The sequence below is a fragment of the Sarcophilus harrisii genome, chromosome 4 (assembly GCF_902635505.1).
Source record: "Sarcophilus harrisii chromosome 4, mSarHar1.11, whole genome shotgun sequence".
Taxonomy (NCBI): Eukaryota; Metazoa; Chordata; class Mammalia; order Dasyuromorphia; family Dasyuridae; genus Sarcophilus; species Sarcophilus harrisii.
In genome coordinates, this window is record NC_045429.1 from 295,868,782 (window position 1) to 295,894,952 (window position 26,171).

The 26,171-nt window shown below is 36.0% G+C and overlaps 1 protein-coding gene across 1 annotated transcript in view; it reads right to left on the reverse strand.

Annotated features, from left to right (window-relative positions):
- Positions 1-283: 283 nt before the first annotated feature.
- Positions 284-26,171, reverse strand: part of LOC100930365 (protoheme IX farnesyltransferase, mitochondrial) — a 90,702-nt gene continuing 64,814 nt past the window's right edge. The window contains exons 6-7 of the mRNA XM_012550065.3: positions 22,997-23,229; positions 284-1,902 (exon numbers count right to left, since the gene is read on the reverse strand). Of these exons, the coding sequence (XP_012405519.1) occupies positions 1,496-1,902; positions 22,997-23,229 (640 nt within the window). The 3' untranslated portion in view covers positions 284-1,495. The remainder of the gene's footprint in view (positions 1,903-22,996; positions 23,230-26,171) is intronic.

The window sequence follows — 26,171 nt, forward strand, 5'->3', positions numbered from 1 at the left end:
TTTTGAGTTGCATCCTGTTTGCCCTTCCATGGACGGTCTAATGGTCTTCCCTCTCCAATGGGCTGACAAGACTGGTGCTGATCAATTCTACTGTCGTTCAGAACTTCTGAACTCAAAGGATCCACCAGCTTTAGCCTCCCACAGTGACAGGGATTACAAGCATACACCACCTTGCTGGGCCCCAAATTTCTATAGTGTCGGGCAAATGGAACTCCATAGCAGACCTGAAGTAGCGTGTTAAAGAGTCATATTGAAATAAAGGTAACCAACAATATACTTGGTCTCAGTAGGGCAACAAGAGACTATGAATTTAATTCACAGACCTATCATAATACAAATACACATATAAGTGCATGTGTGTGTACATGTACAAGTTTGTGTATGTATTCGCATAAACTTAGGAACAAGAATGGGAACTGGGTTTGGCAGGTTAGTTTCTCTCAAATAACCAAATACTTTTACAATAATATGAAAGAACTTTCCCCACAATTGATAATATATAATAAGCAAAACTTTACTTGGATGAGATCAAAGGATGAAGAATTTCTTATATTGAAAATCCAGAGCAAGATCTCACTCAGTAATTGCCTTGGAGAACAACTTCTGCATTTTCAAAGGTACCACTTTATACCTTTGTCCTTAATAGAATTTCTGATATACATTTTGAGGGGATGGGGTTGAAGAATCAGCTCTATGTGAAATACCCAGGAAAAACTGCTTTGGATCATCTCTGTATGTTGTAGATAAACTCATCCATTTTTTTTTCATTATTGTTTGAAGGGATAAGGTTTTTATAAAACAGGGAACAATTAAAGAGAAATACCTTTGGTTTATTCATAGGACAAAGAGGAGGCTGAATTTCTTCTGTTCTGCCATAGAGAAAAGTTTGGTAATTTTTAGGTATTCAGAGCCTGAGAAGCAGAACTAGAAGTTTTGGATTACTAGTACTCACCATTCATCAGCCAGAATGGTATTGTTAATTTAAAAAAAAAGAAAGAAAGAAAAAGAAAGAAGACAAAATGGGCTGGAAGGGGAAAGGAAGAACCCATATACGTATTTTTTTTTTTTTTTTAAGAGACGGAAATGTAAAAGGGATGGGGAAAGAGAGATATGTCATCTCTTATTATTACCAAAAAGATGCTCTTTTAAAATACTAGTTCTTTAAGTTGACTAATTCACCCAAAGGGGTAAATTCCAAAGGGAATTCTTGATCAATATCTACACAAAAATGTGTGTGTGTGTGTGTGTGTGTGTGTGTGTGTGTGTGCATGTGTGTATACCACACATATATCAGTTGCCAAAGTTTGAAAAATATGTATACATAAATATATATACATATATATGTATAATATTACTACAGCATCATTTATAAGCATGGAAAATTATTTTAGAATATCAACTTACTATATAAAACCAATTAATTTCTGTACTACACTTTTGATAGCAAAAATGCATGTTACTTCACAGCTCTACTTTCTAGAAAAGTTATTTGATTTCAGCTTTTAAGTTCCCATTTGTCATTTTCCCCAACAAGTGACTGTTTACAAGTGAGCATAAGGAGCAAAAGTAATGGCAAATGCCAGAGGCTACAGAAAAACAGTTTTCTAGAGCTGACTCGGTCTGAATTTTTGTAGAACTGAAAACCAAGGTAAGAAATATATAAGTTGATTGGTAAAGAGATGATGGGAAAAGTCCATGTGGTGACTTTCAATATGGGGGCTATCACTGAAAGTCCAATTAAAGCCAGGCAGTGGCGTAAGGCCACTCGCTTGCACATGGCAGGATGAGTTACAGCCATCATACAGTAGCCTCCCCGGGAATAATCTTCTCGAAGATTCCAACTTAGAGCATTGAAATGAGGAAACTGCCAGGAGTAGAGGATTCCACCTAGTAGTAATGCTCCTGTAGAAAAGTTTTAAGGAAAAAAAATGAAAATATTCATGAAGACTAGTTCATGTGAATATAAACCCCACAAAACATTTAACTTAAATTTATAATAAACTTTAAGAAAACTTAAAAACACAATATTTATTTCAACTTTGATTCCTTCTTGTCACCTCCCATTCATTGTTTATTCTTGTCCATTCACTCCTGTATGTGTATATGCATAAATACATACATAAATATGTACAGATACATACCCAGATATTTATTATACATACATGCATGAATCTTATGATTCTGCTTTCCTCAGTATGCATGGTTTTACATGTTTTAAATATATATTATAAATATAATATATATATATTATTATATAATAATATATATCATATATATTATTTATATAATATATGATATATATTATTATATATTATATATATATTATATTTACATGTTTTAAATATATATTTTATTTTGTTCTGCTTTCTTCACTTTGTATTATATTTCACACTTTTTTTATGTGAGGCACCTAAATTTTATTGTGGATATTGTGCTGGGCTGAGTCATGAAGATCTGAGTTTAAATCTAGCCTCAAACACTTACTAGCTATCTGTTAAATTTTTGTTTGCCTTAGTTTTCCCAACTGCAAAATGGCGATAATAATAGCACCTCTCTCCCATTGTTGTAAGGATCAAATAAAATAATGTTTGTTTAGCACAGGGCATCATATAGGAGATACTATATATATGCTTTTATTATTATCATATCTTTTTATGTTCATTTGTCATTTTTCATTTCTGTTTCCCATTTCACCCTAGTCATCTTTCACACAATTGCCAAAATAATTCCTAGAACAGAGGTTTCTCCATGTCATTCCTCCTCAAGAATCTTACTGTTTCCAGATAAAATGTAACAATCTGCTTACCATTTAAATGATCAGTCTGCTTCCAAACTAACTTTTCAGATTTATTTCCCATGACTAGCCCTTATGTACTTTACATTTATGCTATACTTGCTGTTGTCTGAACTTCTTGTTCTTGCTTCTATGGCTTTGATTTGCATGTGCCCCTCTTCACTTCTGCCTCTTAGAACTTTAGCTTCTTTCAGAGATCTCCTCAGATGCACTTGTTATAAGATTCTTTGCTCTCTTGATATCTGTAATTTTTAGTGGTTTCTCATTTTCAAAATTATATTGCAGGGGCAGCTAGCGGGTACAGTGGATAGAGCACCAGCCCTGAAGTCAGAAGGATCTGGGTTGAAATCTGGCCTCAGACACTTAACACTTCCTAGCTGTGTGATTCTGGTAAAGTCACTTAACCCTAATTGCCTCAGCCAAAAAACACCAAAAACAAACAAACAAAAAACCCTCAAAATTATATTGCAATTACTATCTGTGTAAATGTTGTAGTACTCTTTCCCCATCTGGCAGTAGTAAATAAGCTACTCAAGAGAGATTTTTTTTTGTTTTGTCTTTGAATCCTTCTAAAAGTAAAGAATGCCTTGCACAATAGTGGGCACTTGCTAAGTGTGTGCTGAATAAACCAAATTCATTCTACATATATGGTTCTAAAAAAGAGTTCTTTGGCTTTAGACAGTTTATGGAATATCTTTTACTCTTTATTTCTGTGCCTTCTGGCCACTTAGAAGATAGCTCTGCAGAAAAATCTTAATGAGAGTATCAACAACAATTACAGCACCCCAGGGACGGACCCAAGATGGCAGAAAAGATACACACCGCATTCTAAGTTCCTCTTCTACCCTCACTATTAATTACCAAATTCAGCTTCAGAAATAGTGCTTAATTGGTAAAATATACAAATACTGGGAGTACAACAAATTACCATCCAAAGATAATCTGGAAAATCACCAGAAAAGATTTGTCCTGATTGGCCAATGCAGGCAGGGAGGAAGAAGGCAGAGGCTAGCACACTGAGTGGAATGGGGAGAGGATAGTCTCTGCGAGTGTTGATTTTTTTTTTTTGCAGGGAAGACTCTACCACAGGTTGGCTGCTCTGCTTTGGTTGCAAAGCAGTAGATAGATCAGCAGAGAAGTTACAAAAAGGCCAAAGGTAGAGTGTACTCCAAAAAACGCCAGAATCTAGCAGGATCTGGTTACACTCACCCAACACCGGAAGTGAGCAACTCAGCACAAAACACAGTACAGCCAGGAAGCCACATTCTGCAACCTGGGGCTTTTTGCTTGGGGCAGTTACACTTCTGATCACCAGCGGGGCTCTGCCTGGGGCAGCCACAAATGTGCACAGTGGGGGGATCTGACCGAGGCAATAGAACTTCCCAAGGTGGCATCACTTCCCAGGGAGCAGATACTTCCAGTATGGGGCTCTTCCCAGGGCAGTGACACTTTTGCTGCTCAGCTTCTAGTCCCAGGGCAGTTGCTAATCCACACAGTGGAGGGCTATGCCCAGAGCAGTCACAAATCTGCACAACAGGAAGGCTCTGACCAGGGTACCAGAACTTCCATAGCACAGCCAGCACTTCCCAGCACAGAAACACTTCTGGTGCGGGGCTCTTCTTAGAGCACTTCCATAGCTCCTCTGCTCTTAGCAGCCCGTTTGCAGTACAGCTACTGTCCACATATCTATCCCTGTTTGGCAGAGGAAGTTGCTAACCCCCTTGCCCTGAAGGCAGACCCTAAGGAATGCTAACCATTGATAGCTTGTATACAGAAAGAGAACAGGTTTTCAACCCTGAAGTAACTAACAGCAGAGAGTCTCCAGAAAAATCTCCAAAGGGGGATGGAACCTGGCCCCCTCACATAAGGCTCTCCTAGGAGAAATTATAAAAAAATCTTAAAAGAGAGCTAGAAGAAAAATGGGGAAAGGAAAGAGAAGCTATGCAAGAGAGTACAGAAAGGGCATATAATTCACTTAAAGAAAAAATTGATAAAGTGGAAAAAGAAAACAACATCCTTAAAAGTGAATTGAAAAAGGTAAAGAACTCCCAGGGAAACAAAATTTGTGAATTGGAAAAGATAAAGAACTCCCTGGAAAGTAGGATTTGTGAAATGGAAGAAGAAAATAACTCAGTAAAAAAAAAAAAAAAAAAAGTTAGTGAAATGGAAAAAATTTCCATAGAGCATAAAACAACTCATTTAAAAACTCAATTGGACATATACAAAAAGAAATAAAAAAAGTTAATGAAGAAAATAACTCATTAAAAATCAGAACTGAACAAATGAATGATTCATTGAGACATCAAATATCAGTCAAGCAAAACCAAAAAAATGAAAAAAATAGAAAAAAAAAGTCAAATATCTACTTGGAAAAACAACAGACCTGCAAAATAGATATAGGAGAGATAATTTGAGGATTACTGGACTTCCTGAAAATTATGATGAAAAAAAGAGCCTAGACACTATTTTACAAGAAATCATCAAAGAGAATTGCCCAGAGGTAATAGAATCAGAAGGTTGTAAGGGTTAAAAAGCCTTTGGGAGTAAAGAATGTGGCTCAAGACCTCTGGGAGGACCTGAGGGATGAGAGGTTCTGAGGCACAGGCGAGTCCTACGTGGAGGTGGGGCATAGTCCCAGGAGGCGGTGTCTGACCCCAGGTACCACGTCTCCCTCCTCAGGGCTCTCAAAGCCTAGCACGCCTCCCTCTTCTTCTTGGGCAAATCCCATTATGCTAGGTTCCTAGAGGACCTTCCCTTCCCCCAGAACCTCAAGGGGGTATAAATATGTGCTATCTAAGAATAAAGTTCTCTTTCGCTTCACCCCTACCTCCTGGTGATCTGTCTCTATGAGATGGTGCCCAAAGACGGGTAAGTGTGGCCTAGCCAAGCCATTGACGAACGGGCATTAAGAATAGCTCAAAGCAACGAGATCAACCAAATCATTTCTAATGGAGCAGTAATGAACTGAACTAGCTATGCCCAGAAAAAGAACTCTGGGAGATGACTAAAAACCATTACATTAAATTCCCAATCCCCTATATTTATGCACACATGCATTTTTGATTTCCTTCACAAGCTAATTGTACAATAATTCAGAGTCTGATTCTTTTTGTACAGCAAAATAATGTTCTGGTCATGTATACTTATTGTGTATCTAAGTTATATTTTAATATTTAACATCTACTGGTCATCCTGCCATCTAGGGGAAGGGGTGGGGGGGGGGTAAGAGGTGAAAAATTGGAACAAGAGGTTTGGCAATTGTTAATGCTGTAAATTTACCCATGTATATATCCTGTAAATAAAAGGCTATTAAATAAAAAAAAAATAAAAAAAAATCTTCAATGGCAAAAAAAAAAAAAAAAAAAAAAAGAATAGCTCAAAGAGGAGCTACTGGGTTAGAGTAGTCCATACGGGCGTAACAGAAGGTAAAATAGGCACTGAAAGAATTCATCGAACACCTTCTGAAAGAGACCCTAAAATAAAAACTCCAAGGAATATTGTGGCTAAATTTCAGAACTATCAGATTAAGGAAAAAATATTACAAGAAGCCAGAAAAAAACAATTCAGAGACTGAGGAACCATAATAAGGATCACTCAGGATCTAGCTGCTTCCACATTAAAGGATCAAAAGGCCTGGAATCGGATATTCTAAAAGGCAAAAGAATTTGGAATGCAGCCAAGAATAAATTACGGAGCTAACCTGAGCATTTTCTTCCAGGGAAGAAGATTAACATTTAATGAAACAGGTGAATCCCATTTGTTTCTAATGAAAAAACCAGAGCTAAACAAAAAATGTGACCTCCAACTACAGTACTCAAGAGAAGCAGAAAAAGGTAAAAAGAACTCTTGAGAACTGTATTTCTGTTATGGACATACATAAAGAGTGCATGTATAATTTGATTTTACTGATATAATATTAAAAAAACGGGAAGTAGAAATGGAAAGGGGATAGTTTCAGAAAAAGGGAAAAGGGAGATAAAAAGAGGGAAACTACATCCCATAACGAGGCAAAGGAAACCTATCATATCTGAGGGAATTTAGAGAGAGGGAAGAACATTGTGTGAATCTTACTCTAATCAGATCTGACTCAAAGAGAAAATAATTGACATATTTGGTTTACAGAGAAACTTCTCTTACCTCATTAAAAAATGGGAGAAGAAAAGGGAAAAGGAAAAGAGTAATAAGGGAACGATATAAGAAGGGATTCAAAGGGGGTGGGAGAGATTCTAAACAGGGAGAGCTGCCTGAGGCAAGGGGTACCCATAAGTTTAATACTGGAGAGGGGGTGGGGGTAGAAGGGAAAGAAAAAGAAAAGCATAATCTGGGGATAATAAGATGTCAGGAAATACTGAATTTGTAATTTTAACTGTAAAGATGAATGGGATAAACTCTCCCATAAAGTGGAGGCAGATAGCAGACTGGATCAAAAGCCAGAACACTACAATATGTTCCTTACAGGAAATACATTTAAAGCAGGGAGATATGTACTACAGAGTAAAGGTAAAAGGCTGGAGCAAAATCTATTATGCTTCAGATGAAGTCAAAAAAGCAGCGGTAGCTATCCTTATCTCAGATGAAGCAAGAGCAAAAATTGATCTAATTAAAAGAGATAAGGAAGGAAACTATATCTTTCTAAAGGGTAGCAGACATTGAAGCAATATCAATAATACTAAACATATATGCACCGAGTGGTATGCCATCTAACTTCCTAAAGGAGAAGTTAAGAGAGTTACAAGAAGAAATAGACAGCAAAACTATAATAAAGGGAGATCTCAACCTTGCACTCTCAGAACTGGACAAATCAAACCACCAAACAAGAAAGAAGTTAAGAGGTAAACAGAATATTAGAAAAGTGAGGTACGATAGATCTGTGGAGAAAACTGAATGCAGACAAAAAGGAGTACACTTTCTTCTCAGCAGTTCATGGAATCTATAAAAAACTGACCATATATTATTGTAAAGGGCTGAAACTCTGAGCAGATACACTTAGATAACTGAGCACTTAAGACTAATTACTTATTGGACAATACTCTCTTAGTATATGCTTAGAAAATGGCCTGCCCCACTATTCTGTGCTGGCTCTATCTGTTGGTGTATACAGAGAATTGGAGGAGGGATTAGAGGGCGGAGTAAGACTAGCCAGGGTCACTTCTGGGTGGGAGAGGAAAAGCAGAGGTGTGGAGATTCCTTTGTCCATTCCTCTCACTTCAACCAAGCATAAAGACCAAGAACTTTTGTTTATCCTGACTCCAGCTGATTCTAAAGTATCCAGGGTGCTACCTCGATCCTCACAATTGGGGCTCAACGTGTGGACCAAGGACCCTACTTTCACTGAAGTCCCCAGTGACCAGGAAATTAGGTGAGTATTTTAATAGACAAATAGGGAACTTACTTTATTAAGGGCTAAACTAGTAAGCTTTTCTAGTTGAAATGGGGGCAGATATTAGGAAAAGATTCTCCCCCACCCACAACCACAACCCCAACCCCATCCCAAAGGAGATCTATAGGAAGCATATTCAGATTGATAAAGAGACAAGTTTAATTATGACTTGGGAGCAGATTGATGGATTCCTGGATGCATTATAACGTACATCCTCTTGGTTCCTCAATGAAGAAGATTTAAGGGCAGAGAACTGGAAACTAGTAGATCAACTATGTGAATATTATAATGATAATGACTCTGATTCAATATACAAAGAAACATTCTATATATATACAACATGATACAATTGGCCTTAAAGAATCCTGCAAGTTATAGAAAAAAGAAAAGTTTTTAGAACAGCCAGATGAGGAAGTGTGAGGAAAAAGAGGAAGACAAAGAACAATTAAATGACTATATTGCCAGAGGGCATGGGGACCTAAATGAGGTTCAAGGGTGTGGTGATTCTCCCTCTCACAAGGCATCTTCAACCATGCCTACAGAGCAGATAATTGACATGCCCCCATCAACTCCACTTTCCAAGATAGAGGGAGGAAGAGTAGTGGGAGGGGCAGTGATACCACCAGCACCTCCCCTCCCCCAGAAATCACCTCCTCCTATGAGTAGATTGCAAAAGGCAGTACTTAAAGCCACAAAGGAAGGGAGGGAATATAGCTGATTTGAAACTAGAAATATATCCTGTGATTCAACAGTTTAACTCTTCAGGTCAAGAAAGTAGAAGATACACTCCTTTTGATATAGAAATCCTCAAAGACCTGAAAAAAGCTTGCACTCTTTATGGGGCTAGATCAGCCTATGTTAAGATGTTATTACAGAATTTGGCTTACGAAGGCTTAACCCCTAGTGACTGGAAATCTGTAGGAAGGATATGCTTAGAACTTGGACAAAACTTGTCCTTTCTGAATATAGTGAGCTCTGTAGGATACGAGCCCAACAAAATAGTTAAAGTGGAGTTAATACTCCAATCAACTCCAATCAACTAACAGGTGTAGATTTTTATGCAGAAATTTCAGTACAGATTAATTACTCCATAGCAGTATATGAGCAAATTGCTGCTGCTGCTGCTATCAAAGCATGGCCTTTTCTCCTTAATACAAACGGCAAGGGTGAGGCCTTCACAAAAAGCGCACAAGGACCAAATAAACCCTTTGCTGATTTTGTGGGACGTTTGCAGACAGCTATCATATGAACTAATGGTAAAAATGCATTAACAGACATTTTGATAAGTCAACTTGCTAAAGAAAATGTTAATGAGGTTTATAGATGAATTATACTAGGGCTACGCAAGGATGCTCCTTTAGAGGAGATCTTGAGATGCTGTGCCACAGTGGGCACAAATGCCTTTTATAGCCAGGCTATGATACAGAATTCCCAAGATCCGAACATGGAAAGAAAGGGTCCCTTTTGACAAGGGACTTGCAGAGAGACTCTTCAATGCTTTCAATGTGGTAAAGTATGGCATCTGAAAGCTCAATATGGCATAGAGACAGAGTGAGAGTGAGAGTGGAAAAATAAGACTCAATACCCCATGTCCAAAATGCAAGAGAGGCTTCCATTGGGCCTTAGAATGTAGACTGATCCAGGGAGACAGGATGAGGGGCCCAGCTCCAGGGTCCCAGGCAAAAAACACTTGGGGCATGATGGCAGCCGATGCTACACCCAGAGAGTAGCAAGAAGTCCAGTACTCAGACATGACCAATCATCCAGGAAGCCATCTCATGAGAGAAAGGGATTACACAATCAATCAGCCAGGAAGCAACCTGATGGGAGAAAGGGAAAATTGAGATACCCCCTGGAGAGGTGAAATCTGTTCCTCTCCAGCCTATGGATCCCTTGCCTCCAGGAACAGTAGGGTTGACCATCTCACCTCCTGGGAGTACTTACAAAACAGTAACCATCCATGATGTGGAAACTGGGGAATGTGTAGAAAATATCCCAGTCACTAATACAGGTACACAATGTGTGACTTATCACCCAGGAGAAGAAGCAGCATCAGATTTACTGATACAGACTCCTAATAATCTGGTGATAGTCGCCCAGATTCTGACTCCAAGCAACAAAATCCAGTAATATAATGGACTGCAGCTGTGACAGCTGACAGACCTATGCTCACTATCTATATAAATAGCATACCATTAGAAAGAATGGTAGACACTGGTGCAGATCATACAGTCATTAGAGGAGCCAACTGGTCCAGTCACTGGCCAAAGATTAAGTCAGACACCTACATGTCTGGCGTAGGAGGATCAATAGCAGCTAAAGTTAGTTCGCCCCCTTTGAGATGGACTTTTGAAGGCGAAACAGGAGTTTTATAGTTGAAAAACATCCCCATCAATCTGTGGGGAAGACACATTTTACAACAATTAGGATTAAAAATGAGTACTTCAGTTTTTTAGGCAGGGCTGCTATTGAAGGCCTGCCAACACTTTCACCTGTTCCTATCCAAGGGAAAACTGATACACCAGTGTGGATAGAACAGTGGCCCTTAGCTAGCGATAAAATTCAGGCCTTATTAGATATAGTGCAGGAACAACTGGACGAAGGACACTTAAAACCTTTTCTAAGTCCTTGGAATTCCCTGGTATTTTTTGTAAGAAAGAAATCTGGAAAATGGAAGATGTTGACTGATTTAGGAAAGGTAAATGAACAGATGGAAACTATGGGAACTCTTCAGCCTGGGCCTCTATCTCCTACTCAATTGCCCAGATAATGGCCTCTGTGGCCATTATAGACATTAAAGATTGTTTCTATTCTATCCCTCTAGATAAGGAGGATATGAAAAGATTTGCCTTTTCAATGCCCATCATTAACTTAGCTGAGCCTTATAAAAGATATGAATAGACAGTTTTGCCACAGGGAATGAAAAAACAGCCCTACTATGAGTCAAATGTATATTGCTGCTGCTCTTACTCCAGTAAGAAAAGCATTTCCAAAAGTAATGTTATTACATTACATGGATGATATATTGGGATGTGCACCTGAGGAGCAAATGTTAGAAGCATGTCTACAAAAGACTATAGAAAAACTAAGGAACTACAAATTGCACATAGCTCCAGAAAAAAATTCAAAGACATATTCCTTTTCAATATTTAGTATATGAAGTATACCCTAAGGTGCTTACAATACAAAAACTTTCCTTAAGAACAAAGAAGCTAAACATCTTAAATGACTTTCAGAAATTGAAAGGAGATTTCCAATGGATGGGTCCAGTGTTAGGCTTGACTACTTATCAATTGCAACCATTACATGACACTTTAAGGGGAGACACTGCTTTAAATTCACCATTGCCAGCTTACAAAAGAAGCTCAAGAGGCTTTGAGAGAAGCTGAACTGGCTTTATCCAATGTGTTTGAAAGAGTCACTCAAAAATCCTGAGAAATATCAGTTTTTGCTACACAAGAGGCACCCACAGCAGTCCTTCATTAAGGATATAGTGTGATAGAGTAGGTAAACCTCCCAGCACAACCAGAACAAAGCTTTACTCCTTACCCAGTGGTTGTGGCTAGAATTTTATTTAAGGTTATTAAGTGAGCAGTATAATTATCTGGGATAAGACCTAATAAGATATACACCTTTTATATTAATGCACAAATTAATATATGCTGTGAAACCATCGCAGAATGGCAAATTTTATTAGCCACGGCTCCAAATTTTGCATACAGGTCTCCATTAAAGATAACCAGGCTATTGGCAAGGGAGTCTTGAAGAAAAGGTTTCTAAAGTTCCTCTTAAAGGACCAACTATCTTTATAGATGCATCCAAACAGAATATTTGTGCTGTATACTCTCGTAACTTAACTATAAAGAGAGTAGTCAGAAGTCCTTTCCAGTACATTCCGCAGAATGAATTGTATGCAATCATTCTAGCTCTTACTTATTATCCAGGAGATATAAATATAATATGTGATTTGGTCTATTCAGTAGGTGTGGCACAAAGAATTGCCACAGCCCAAATAAAATTTGTAGCCTCTAATATATATTAGCTCTTTAAGGAACTTCAAGAACAAGTGAGAAAGCATCTAGGTAAGATTTATTTCTTGCATGTCCACTCTCATAGTGGACTTGCAGGTCCTATTTTTGATGGTGATTTAAAGGCAGATAGCCTTCTAACTATGTTGGCCAATAATTCTTTATTTCAAGAAGCCCAAGAATCTCATTTTAAATATCATCAGGCTGCTGAAGCTTTATGTTTACAATTTAGAATAACAAAAAAGGAAGCTAGGAGCATAGTAAAAGGCTGTACAGCTTGCTTACCTTTCCACGCTCCTACACTGCCTCCAGGGAAGAACCCTCATGGTTTGAGACCCAATGAAATTTGACAAATGGATGTGACCCATTATAAATCTTTTAGTGGTCTGTCTTTTATCCATGTTGTGGTAAATACCTTTTCAGGATTCACTTTTGCAATACCAGCAACAAAAGAGATAGCCTTAGTGGTCAATGAATTCCTTATACAAGCATGTGCAATTATGGGTGTGCCACAAGCAATAAAAACACATAATGGACCTGCATATAGTTCTAACCATTTTGCACACTTTTGTAAACAATATAAGATTTTACACACTACTGGCATATCCTTTAATGCTCAAGGACAGGCAATAGTAGAGAGGAGAAACAGAGACATTAAGACGTTCCTCCAAAAAACAAAAGAAAGGGGGAGCCACAGGTAACCTGAGAGAACTTCTAAATCTAGTTCTTTATACTATTAACTTCTTGATTTTTGACAAAGATGCACTAGCTCCAGCAGACAGCTTTTATAACCCACTACAAGGGCAGTGTCCAGTGTGAGCAGCTCCACTATCTTTAGATAATCAGGTGATGTGGAGAGACCCAGAAAGTGGTAAATGGAAGGGACCAGAGAGGTTAACTGCTTGGGGGAGAGTTTCCTTGTATCTCCACAGATGGAGAAGGAATCAGATGGGTACCAACGAACTGTATTCGCCTTGTCCATAGGAGAGAGAGATGGAGCAGACTCTTGAAACGAAGGAGAAGACCCAAGAAACATCAGGTGGTTCCGTTGCTGACTGTGCCCACCACTGAAACAGTATGGCAATTATGGCTTTTGACTCATGGACATCAAAAATTATAGGACTTCAAAACCCTCAGGAATCATTAGATTCTCTGAGACATGATAAGATTGTTGTAGGACTTGAAAACCCTGAAGAATCATTGGATTTTCTGAGAAATGATAAGACTGTTGCAGGACTTCAAAATCTGCAGGAATCATTGGATTCCCTAACATATAAAAAGACTGTTACAGGACTTCAAAAATTTGTGGGAATCATTGGATTCCCTGTCATGTGAAGCAATGGAAAATAGATTGGTTTTGGACTATCTCTGGACTGCTGAAGAAGGCGTATGTGTGACTGTTGTCTACATACACTCCTTCTAGGATTTCTGGAAATCTTTTACAACACCATGTTGATTTATATTGTTTGTTATACCACTACTTGCATGTACAGTTCATGTCTGTTACACCACATTGAGCCTGCACTGGCTGTGGGGAGAGTCATCACTACTAGCCTGTGCATTATTGCTATGAGCTTGTGTAATACCTCCCATGCTGATGGATTTGTTCATACCTGTTTCTAATAAGACTCTTCTGCCCAGAAACCCACTAGCAATCCTCACTTTCATTTAGGGTTTTTCATCTCCCTTCCTGAGATGTCAGGGAGGGCGTGATCATCTCCTTTTCAGTGTTTTCACCTCTTTTCCTGAGCAGTCAGGGAGGGTTTGACCACCTGTGTTCTAAAACAAAAGAAAGTGGGAGATGTAAAGGGCTGAAACTGAGCAGATGCACTTGGGACAACCGAGCACTTAAGGCTAATTACTTATTGGAGAATACTCTATTAACATATGCTTGGAAAATGACCCAACCCATTATTCTGTGCTGGCTCCATCTGTTAGTGTATACAGAGAATTGTAGGAGGGATTAGAGGGTGGAGTAGGACAAGCCAGAGTGACTTCTGGCCTGGAGAGGAAGAGCAGAGGTGTGGAGATTCCTGTGTCCATTCCTCTCACTTTGACCAAGAATAAAGACCCAGGACATTTGCTTCTCCTGACTCCGGCTAATTCTAAAGTATCCAGGGTGCTAACTTGGTCCTCACATACTAGGACATAAAGACCTAAAAATTAAATGCAGAAAAGCAGAAATAATAAATGCATTTTTTTCAGATCACAATGCAATAAAAAATGAATGTACATTCAACAAAAAGCTAGGAGTAAATAAACCAAAAACTAATTAGAAAATAAATAATCTCATCCTAAAGAAGGATTGGGTGAAACAGCAAATCACAGTCACAATTAATAATTTCACCCAAGAGAATGACAATAATGAGACAACATATCAAAATGTGTGGGATGTAGTCAAAGTGGTAATAAGGGGAAATTTTATATCTCTAGAGACTTACTTGCATAAAATAGAGAACGAGAAGGTAAATGAATTTTGCTTGCAACCAAAAATGCTAGAAAAGAAACAAATTAAAAACTCCCAGTGAAACAGTAAATTTGAAATTCTAAAACTAAAAGGAGAGATTAATAAAATTGAAAGTAAAAAAAAAAACTATTGAATTAATAAAACTAAGAGTTGGTTATATGAAAAAACCAACAAAATAGATAAACCTTTAGTAAATCTGATTAAAAAAAGGAAAGAGGAAAATCAAATTGTTAGTCTTAAAAATGAAAAGGGAGAACTCGCACTAATGAAGAGGAAATTAGAGCAATAAGTAGGGGTTACTTTGCTGAACTTTATGCCAATAAATTCGATAACTTCAATGAAATGGAAGAATATAGGCTTCCCAGATTAACAGAGGAAGTAAATTGCTTAAATAGTCAATTTTAGAAAAAGAAATAGAACAAGCTATTAATTAGCTCTCTAAGAAAAAATCCCCAGGACCAGATGGATTTACATGTGAATTCTACCAAACATTTAAAGAACAATTAACTCCAATGCTATAGAAACTATTTGAAAAAATAGGGAATGAAGGACTCCTACCAAATTCCTTTTATGACACAAACATGGTACTGATACCTAAACCAAGTAGGTTGAAAACAGAGAAAGAAAATTATAGACCAATCTCCCTAATGAATATTGATGCTAAAATCTTAAAAAAAAAATTGGCAAAAAGACCATAGAAAATCATCCCCAGGATAATACCCATAACCAAGTAGGATTTATACCAGGAATGCAGGGCTGGTCCAATATTAGGAAAACTATCAGTATAATTGGCCATATTAATAACCAAATTAACAAAAACCATATGATTATCTTAAAAGATGCATAAAAAGCATCTGATAAAATCCAACATCCATTGCTATTAAAAACACTTGAGAGTATAGGCATAAATGGACTTTTTCTTAAAATAATCAGTAGCATCTATGTAAAACCATCAGTGAGCATCTTATGTAACGGGGATACACTGGAACCATTCCCAATAAAATCAGGAGTGAAAAAAAGGTACCATTAGTATTCAATATTGTATTAGAAATGCTAGCTTTGACAATAAGAGTTGAGAAAGAGATTAAAGGAATTAGAGTAGGTAATGAAACCAAATTATCACTCTTTGCTGATGATATGATGGTATACTTAGAGAACCCCAGAGACTCTACTAAAAAGTTATTAGAAATAATCCATACCTTTAGCAAAGTTGCAGGATACAAAATAAACCTATATAAGTCATCAGCATTCCTATGTATATGTATGTATGTATATATATATATATATATCACTAACAAAGTCCAATAGTTAGAGTTACAAAGAGAAATTCCATGTAAAGTAACTACTGATAGTATAAAATACTTAGGAATCTATCTGCCAAGGGAAAATCAGAAACTTTATGAGCAAAGCTACAAAACACTTTCCACACAAATTAAGTCTGATCTAACCAATTGGAAAAATATTAAATGCTCTTGGATAAGGTGAGCAAATATAATAAAGATGACAATACTATCTAAAGTAATCTAGTTATTTAGCACTATACCAATCAGACTCCCAAAAAACTATTTTAATGACCTAGAAAAATAACAACAAAGTTCATATGGAAAAACAAAAGGTCAAGAATTTCAAGGGAATTAATGAAAAAAAAAAATCAAATGAAGGTGGCCTACCTGTACCAGATCTAAAATTATATTATAAAGCAGCAGTTACCAAAACCATTTGGTATGGGCTAAGAAATAGACTAGTTGATCAGTGGAATAGGTTAGATTCAAAGGAAAAAATAGCCAATAATTTTTAATACTCTAGTGTTTGACAAACTCAAAGACCCCAGCTTTTGGGATAAGAACTCACTGTTTGACAAAACTTGCTGGGAAAATTGGAAACTAGTATGGCAGAAACTAGGCATTAACCCACACTTAACACTATACACCAAGATAAGGTCACAATAGGTTCATGACCTAGGGATAAAGAATGAGATTATAAATAAATTAGAGGAACATAAGTTAATTTACCTCTCAGACCTGTGGAAGAGGAAGGAATGTATGACCAAAGAAGAGCTAGAGATCATTACTGATCAAAAATAGAAAATTTTGATTATATCAAATTGAAAAGTTTTTGTACAAACAAAACTGATGCAGACAAAATTAGAAGGGAAGTAATAAATTTGGAAAACATTTTTCCAGTTAAAGGTTTTGATACAGGCCTCATTTCCAAAATATATAGAGAATTGACTCTAATTTATAAGAAATCAAGCCATTCTCCAATTGATAAATAGTCAAAGGATATGAACAGACAATTCTCAGCTGAAGAAATTGAAACTATTTCTAGTCATATAGAAAGATGGTCCAAGTCATTATTAATCAGAGAAATGCAAATTAAGACAACTCTGAGATATCACTACATACCTGTCAGATTGGCTAGAATGACAAGGAAACATAATGTGGAATGTTGGAGGGGATGTGGGAAAACAGGGACACTAATACATTGTTGGTGGAATTGTGAATACATCCAGCCATTCTGGAGAACGATTTGGAATTATGCTCAAAAAGTTATCAAACTGTGCATACCTTTTCATCCAGCAGTGTTACTACTGGGCTTATATCCCAGAGAGATTTTAAAGATGGGAAAGGGTCCTATATGTGCAAGAATGTTTGTGGCGGCCCTCTTTGTAGTGGCCAGAAAATGGAAACTGAGTGGATGCCCATCAATTCGAGAATGGCCGAATAAATTATGGTATATGAATATTATGGAATATTATTGTTAGGTAAGAAATCACTAACAGGATGATTTTAGAAAGGCCTGGAAAGACTTAGATGAACTGATGATGAAACTGAATTTATTTCTAGCCATATAAAAAGATGCTCTAAGTCATCATTAATCAGAGAAATGCAAATTAAGACAACTCTGAGATACTACTACATACTTGTCAGATTGGCTGGGATGACAGGAAAAGACAATGCTGACTGTTGGAGGGGATGTGGGATAATTGGGACACTGATACATTGCTGGTGGAATTGTGAATACATCCAGCCATTCTGGAGAATGATTTGGAACTGTGCTCAAAAAGTTACTGGGCTTATATCCCAAAGAGATCTTAAAGAAGGGAAAGAGTCCTGTATGTGCAAGAATGTTTGTGGCAGCCCTCTTTGTAGTGGCCAGAAACTGGAAACAGAGTGGATGCCCATCAATTGGAGAATGGCTGAACAAATTGTGGTATATGAATATTATGGAATATTATTGTTGTGTAAGAAATGACCAGCAGGATGATTTCAGAAAATCCTGGAGAGACTTACATGAACTGATGCTGAGTGAAATAAGCAGGACCAGGAGATCATGACATACTTCAACAACAATACTATATGATGATCAATTCTGATGGACATGGCTCTCTTCCACAATGAAATGAATCAAATCAGCTCCATTTTTTTCAATAATGAATAGAACCAGCTACACCCAGCGAAAGAACTCTGGGAAATGAGTGTGAACCTCTGGGGAAGGGATGGAGGAAAGGAGGGGAAAAATTGGAACAAAAGGTTTAGCATTGTCAGTGCTGAAAAATTACCCATGCATATATATCTTGTAAATAAAATGTTATTAAAAAAAAAAAACTAACAATACCAGCACCCTATATGAGAATGCTTTAAAGTTTTCAAAGCATTTTACAAATATTATCTCAGTGAATCACCCCAAAAATTCTGTGAGGCTGATGTTATTGTTCTCATTATACAGATGAGGGAACTGAAGCAAAGACAGATTTAACTTACTTGCTCAGAGTTACAAAGCTATATGTGTCTGAGATTACATTCAAAATTAAGAGACAAGTCCTCTATCTAATTGTATGAGAGTGCGTTTGGAAAGGTTTCTTGGGTGGAAAGCCTAAAAATTATATTGTGAAGGAAAAGAAAAATAGCTAAAGGCGCAGATGCCTAAATAAGCCATATGTAAGAGATATGTAAAAACAGATTAATCAATCATTAAGTATTTCCTGAGAATCTCTAAGATCCTCTCATATATAAGAAATGGTTGAAGGAACTGAGTATCTAGTTAGAGAGATCAATACAAAAAGAAACATTAGAGAAAAAAAGAAAGCATTTCACTTGACCAGGACTAACAAATATAATAGACATTTAAGGTAAGTGGAAGCCAGTGTGGGTTAATATAGTTGAAAAAGGCTTTATAGACATTGAAGAAGGCTTTATTGACATTAGAAAAGGCTTTATGGAAGAGGTAGGACTTGAGTTGCATATTCAGCTATATTTATAGATTTACAGAAAAGAGAAAGAAGAGCACTATAGTTCAGGTGAACAACATGAGCATAAGCATATGTGTACAGAGGGATCAATTTAACAGGAATAGAGTAGAAGAAAATCCTTACCTATTAGGAAGGATTGGATGGAGGGTCTTAAAAGTTAGGCTGAGAAATTTGTATTTGAATTTTTATCCAAGAATGACATAATGAAGGCAGTTTTTTCATGAAGATCAGTTTATAAGAAATCCATTTTTTCCTTATGGAATAGTATTCTATGCCAGTGGATAGGGTAGTTCTGATTTTTGATTAAGGAAGGTGAAATGTTTTGAAACTCATGATGGAGAATTTCTGTTTGATTGAAAAGGTACCTTTGGAGCCAGTAAAAACATTTAAAAGGAAAATTATATGAATAAAAGAGCCTTTATGATGACTGTTTGATTATAGAGTGACATGCTTTACTGGAAAGAACAGTCAGTCACTTAACAAGAATTTATTAAGTGCTTACTATGTAACAGGCACTGTGCTGCACCTCATTTGCATAACTTATTATTTTTATCTTTACTCTGCCAATTTTTCTTTTGAGTTTACCCTACTGTTGATATAAATCTTAAACATAAAATATACATTTCCCATGCTTAAAAAAATAAACATTTTGTCCATGTTAAATAATTCGTCCACATTGAATTCCTTAAAATTGTTAAATTTTAAGTACATGTTAAATTTTCTTTTAGTTTTGGGTTTGGTTGACAGAAAATCCTGAAAATCTGCAAGTTCATTGAATGTCTGTTTTTTTCTGATTGAAAATCATAGATAATTTTGCTGGAACTCAAAATTATAAATAAGAATGTTTAAAATAAAATACCTCAAATCAAATTCTGGGGTGACAACCAACAAGAGATCAAAGTGAGATATTTTTCCTGCCTAAGACAGGGGGGTCTGTGATACTTAGGTAGGAACTGGCCCAGAACACAAAGGACAATATCATCAGCTCTAGACACTGAAGGCAGCTATGACAATAGCAGCACAGACTTGGGAGTAGCCCACAGATTTAAGGGGATTCAATAACTGGTTAGAAAGATTACAGGGTATCCTTATGCTGGCATTGGACATAAGACTGGTCACTGTTTAGCAATGGCATTGCCAATATCCAGTTGTTTTGGATTGTGGTTCCAAGGAAGAGAGGAATATGTATAGTTGCAAGGGAACTCTTCCTGCGTAAGCACCAAAGCACAGTTCAGGAGAATGATGATTACAACTCTCAGTGAGAAATACCATTTTGGAAAGCACTGAAAATTTACTGTGGAAACAGCAGTTCAAAAAAACCTGAAGTTTGGTCTCCCTTCCTACTCACTCTATCCCCCAAATTTAGCAGAGCTCACCTTTAACATAAACTCAGAAAAAGACAAATGTAAAAACAATCACAAGTAAAGTCTTGAAGAAAAAAATATTTAAATTGAATACAAGCCCAAGAGGAATTATTAGAAGAGTTGAAGAAAGAGATAAAAGTGATAGTGAAGTAAGAAAGAGAAGAGATCCAGTAGTGTAAAGCCAGGTTGAATGGGGGTGGGGAGGGGAAATTAAGGAGAAGATGAGTAAGCCAAGTTGTGGCTATCTTTTTCTGAAGTTTTCACATGGACCCCTGCCTCAGCTCCATCCCACCTTTACCATGTGAGAGCATTGTTGGTTTTTGAGACAGCAAAGGACCATAGATGTCCGAGTAAAACATGATGAATTAAAAGACTATACTGCAGGCACTAATACATAATATTGCCTAGCCATATTAGCAACAAATGTCAAAATAAAATAGAGAAAAATTGCAAATTTTAAGCTTCAGAATTTCTATCAAACAACCAGTATAGTAGGCAGCTGAGAGAATGAATCAACTGTGTAGAAAAATAAATTTAAATAGCTAGAAAGTAACTTCCTCTAGGAGAAATCAAAAAAGAGATTAGAACATGTTTCAAAAAGTAAAGGAGATAAGACTGAAAATTAAATAATATATATTATAAAGTTGAGAATAATTACTAAAAAAAAACTGGCTATTCAATAAAATGTAAAAATCTAACTGAATTGAAAAAAAAATTATATAGTAAGTGTAAGAGACGGTAATGTGCCTTTTTCAGAGCTAACAAAACAAAAACATAAGAAAAAAACTAATAAAACAAACAAGCTGGACAAATTGATGAAAAAATTTCATTTTTAAAGAAATATCTATATTTCTCAGCATTATACCAAATCAAAAATCTATATTTTTGGATACAAAGAAATAAAAATGTAAAAAGGTAGAAATATTAAACATTATTTAAAAACAGTAGCTAACAAAAGGAATATAAGAAATAAGATAGAAATTACATTACTATTAAAGACACTATGCATAGTAAAAATAGTAACCCCTAATATTTACACTTATAAACACACACATACCAAAAGACATGGCATTTAAGCATTTAAAGGAAAAGATTAAGAAACAATGTTTTGAAAGATAATAGAAAAAAATCAAAGAAACAACAAATAAATATGCTAATAGTAATAGATCAGATACCATTTTTGTTAGTCTTTTCACTTTGTGGTCCACACATACATACACATATAATGACACACTCATCTAAGGAAGAATATGAAGGGTACCCAAGAAAGGGCCAGTCGATGTGTCTAAGAAAAATTAAAGAAAGGAGTGAATACTTTTAGATAAGGCAATGAGGAAAAATTCACAAAGAGTTCATATAAAAACACATGTAATAATATGTGGACAAGCCAAACCATTGTTCAACAAAGACATCAGCTGCCATATGAGGGAGAAAAAGTGAAGATAGAAATAAATAATCTCTCTGATTCTTAGAACCTAAGTGACCTTGGGCAAGTCAATTAAATTCCCTGGGTCTCAGTTTCTTCTTCTGTAAAATAAAAAGGGGAGATGAGGGGCTTTTGAAGACTCTTGTCAGGTATAAATCTATGATACTACAATTATTCAAGGTGGATCAGTCCTTTTTCTTGTTGCAAATGATTTTACAAAAAGCTTCAAAAATATGTTGGGTAGAGAGATAGAAAACAATAAGCTGTTCTTTGATCTTTTGTGTAAAAACACATATTTATATGTATCATAGATTATGCAAATATTGTGAAATACTTTGCAATACTATTGTCTAATAGTCCCTTCTCTTCTCCTGAGCTTTTGGTACACATGGCAACCACTTTGTAATTGAATTATAAATATTTCAATTGTATATTTGATTTGCAAATTTTTAACTCCAGCAGAGCAAAATCTCCTAAATGTCTCAGTGCTTTAGGTGACCAGTATATCAACACTTTAAATAGAAATAGTAAAGTAATAACAGTTGCTAACAACAACATCAAAAAACCCTCTTTTATCTGTGTAGAAGAAAATTAACTTCCTGGTATACTACAAAGAGATAATTAGATGACCTGTTAATAAAATAAAACCATTATGTAATGTTAAATGATGGATGGCTACTCACTAACTTCTTTTTCTTTTTTTTGCAGAGACAATTGGGGTTAAGTGACTTGCCCAGGTTAAAACAGCTAGGAAGTGTTAAGTGTCTGAAACTAGATTTGAACTCAGGTCCTCTTGACTTCAGGGCTGGTACTCTATCCAGTGCACTACCTAGTTGCCCCTAACTTCTCTTTTTAAGAGAAAGACTGATCACCAATTCAACAAAGCAACTGTATTTTCATTAGAAACTTAACATTCTTTTGTTTTTCTTATATTGTAATCAGTGTACTGATACTGTACTCTTTCTCACTTTCCCTTTCCTCTTATATTCCTCTAGAATGGAAATGTGTTAATTTGTTCTTACAGATTTTAGGAGGGAGCCAGAAAACATGGAATTTCTTTACGGTTCCAGATTTTCAATAATTTAAAGTGTGTCAGCATAACATCTGTTAATACTATGGTAATGAAAATGGAAGAACACAATACCAATTTCCTAGCGCTGGGGAAAAATTTCTATTTCATTAGTATTTACTAATACCAGAACAGAAAAAAACAAAATACAAAAAACTATGGCATCTGTTTCAATTGTCCATTGAGAGGAAGGAGATTTTCTTACAAGCTACTCACCAGCATCAAGGCCACCAGTAGCTGCAGTCCATCCCATGACTGGTGGGATGGCTCCAACAAGGGCTCCCACCCATGTATTGGCAATACTAATCCTTTTCATAGGTGTATAGCAGCATGTGTACAGGAAAATGTTAAAAGCACCCAGAATTCCTGTGAGTGGATTTACTCCCCAAGTCAGGAGTGCAATTCCTGGAACAGCACAGCATGTCGCAAAAGATACAGCTAACAGAGGACTGTAAAAGAGTAAAGAATGAAATATTAAATTGTTAGTTATATTGCTTAGAAACTAAAATTTTATAAAAAATTAATAATCTATCCTTCAAGTTAAACTTAATCCTTCTTCCACAGAAGACATTGGTTTGATCTCTTATATACTATAGGAAATAGCTACCTTGAGAGTAGAGCAAAAATGGTAAATTGAATTCAGAATTTCTGCTGAGTTCTTTCAACATACCTCTACAACAACTTAAAAGAAACATGTTACACCAAATTCTAGACAGGAAAAGCAACAATAAGTCACACTGAATCACCTGTCTAGGCCAAGAAAATATGTGATTTGTGGACAACTGGGGTAGAGTAACTATGGTATGACATAAGCAGTATTAGCTGTGAAGTAGCAGCAGTGGGAACAGCCTACTGTCTTGGAATGGTAAGGGGATTGAACATTTAGCCAGAAAGAGATCCAATGGGTTCTTTGTGCTAGCACTGGGAGTAGGATTTGCAACCATTTGGCAATTCTATTGTCCATTATTCTGTATTGTGCTGAAGTTCTGGAGCAGAAAGAGTTGCAGGTACCAGTGAGAAAGAGCACTTAGATGCACAGACCAATAGGACAGTGATAAAAACCTCTTTCTATTTCACACTATTTTGGAAGCAATAACAACTTAGAGGTATCCACTGAGTTGTAATAGCAATAGAAACTCATAAAAGACAGAAGTTTATGCCAAATATTCCCCCTAACCCTCAGAGATGATCAATACCCAATTCAAAATAAAGTCCAAAGTTAAAAAAAAAAAAAAGGCTGGAAAGAAGAATTAAATGAAAAAAGAACTAGATCATAAAAAGTTACTATGATGATAAGGAATTATCAGACACAAACTTGAAGTTGAAAACACCTACAAGTAAAACCTCAAAGAAAAATACAGTTTGGGCAGAAACCCAATAAGAATTTCTAGAAGAACAAAAGAAAGGGATAAAAAGTGTCTCTTCCCCAACCCCAACCCCACAATTTTATCAAATGGGAGCTGTAGAGGAAAAATGGAGAAAAATTAGTGCAAAAAGAAAAGAAAAATAAGAGAGAATTAATAGTTTGGTAAGAGGTTCAAAAAATGCTGAAGAAAACAACACCTTAAAAATCATAACTGACAAAATGGCAAAAAGGTATAAAATCTCACTAAAGAAAATAGCTCCATAAAAATCATAATTTATCATGTAGAAGCTAACGTCCATGAGCTATCAAGAAACAATAAAACAAAGTCAAAAGAATGGGGAAAAAAAGAAATATACAATATCTCCTAGGAAAAACAATTGACCTGGAGATTTAAGAATTATTGGACACCTGAGAGCAACAACAACAATAAAGGGAGCCTAGACAACATATTTCAAGTAATTATAAAGGAAAACTGTTTAGCTTTCTTGAGACAATAGAACAAAAGAAATAGCAAGAACCCACTTCCTGAAAGTCATCTCTTAAAAGAAATTCTAAAATGAAAACTCTCAGAAATATAATAGCAAAATTTATTCAGATAAAAGAGAAAATACTGCAAGCAGTCCAAAATAAAGAAGTAATCATGGAGCCATAGCCAAGATCATGATATTCTGAGAAGGCCAAGGAGCTAGAAGTACAACTAACAATAACCTATCCAGCACAACTGAGCATAATCCTACAAGGGAAAATATTGCTATTTCATGAAGTAGAGGACATGCAAGCATTCATAATAAAAAGACAAAGTGAATAGAAAATCTGATATTCAAACATGAGACTCAACAGAAGCAAAAAAAAAAAAAAAAGGTAAATATGAATAGGAAATTACAAAAGTCTTAAGGTTAAACTGCTTCATTCCAAAGTGAAAATATGATACATGTAATCCCTAAGAACATTATTATTATTATTATTATAAGTAAAGTTAGAAGACATTCTTAGACAGAAGGAATGGGGTGATTCTATTATACTGGGATGATTTTAATAGCAAAATGGGATAGTAAGAGGGAGGCAAGAGGAGAAATAAGAAATGAAAGAAGGGGGGAAGATTATCTTACATAAAAGAGGCGTGCAAAGAAAAGTTTTTACAAGGGAGAAACGGGATTGAAGAGGAAAGTAAAGAACTCTTGAATTCTACTCTCATAAGAACTAATTCAAAAAGGAAGAATGCACACAAATACCCATAGCTGAGTATAGAAATTAATCTTAAGTATGAATAAAAAAGGAGAAAAGGAGATAGTGGTCAGAAGCAAAGCAGACTTCTGAGGAAAAAAAAACAGCCAAAATAGAGAAGAAGAAATTGCTTTTCAAAATAACTGAAGACAAGGAACTGGAAAGTGAGTGAATGCCCATGAGTATGGAAATAGCCAAATAAATTATGGTATATGAATGTGATGAAATATTATTGTTCTATGAGAAACGATCAGCAGGATGATTTCAGGAAGGCCTGGAGAGACTTATATGAACTGATGCTAAGTGAAGTGAGTAGAACCAAGAGAGCATTGTGCACAATAATAACAATATTATGTGAAGATCAGCTGTGACAGACTTGGCTCTTTGTGATACAGTGATTCAGGCCAATTTCAAAAGACTTGTGATAGAGAGAGCCATCTGTATGCACAAAGAGGACGACGAAGACTGAATGTGTATCATAACATAGTATTTTCACCTTTTTGATTGTTGTTTGCTTGATTTTTTTTCTTTCTAAAATTTCTCCCCCCTTTTGATCTGATTTTTCGTGGCAGCATGATAAATGTGGAAATATGTATAGAAGAATTGTATATGTTTAACCTATAATGGATTACTTGCTGTCTAGGGAAAGGGAGAAAAATTTGGAATGTGAGGTTTTGCAAGGGTGAATATTTTTAACATTCTTTGCATGTATTTTGAAAATAAAAAGCTATTATTAAAAGAAATAACTTAAGACATTATAAAATACTCTGAAGTCTCCCTGCCAAGACATACATGAAAACT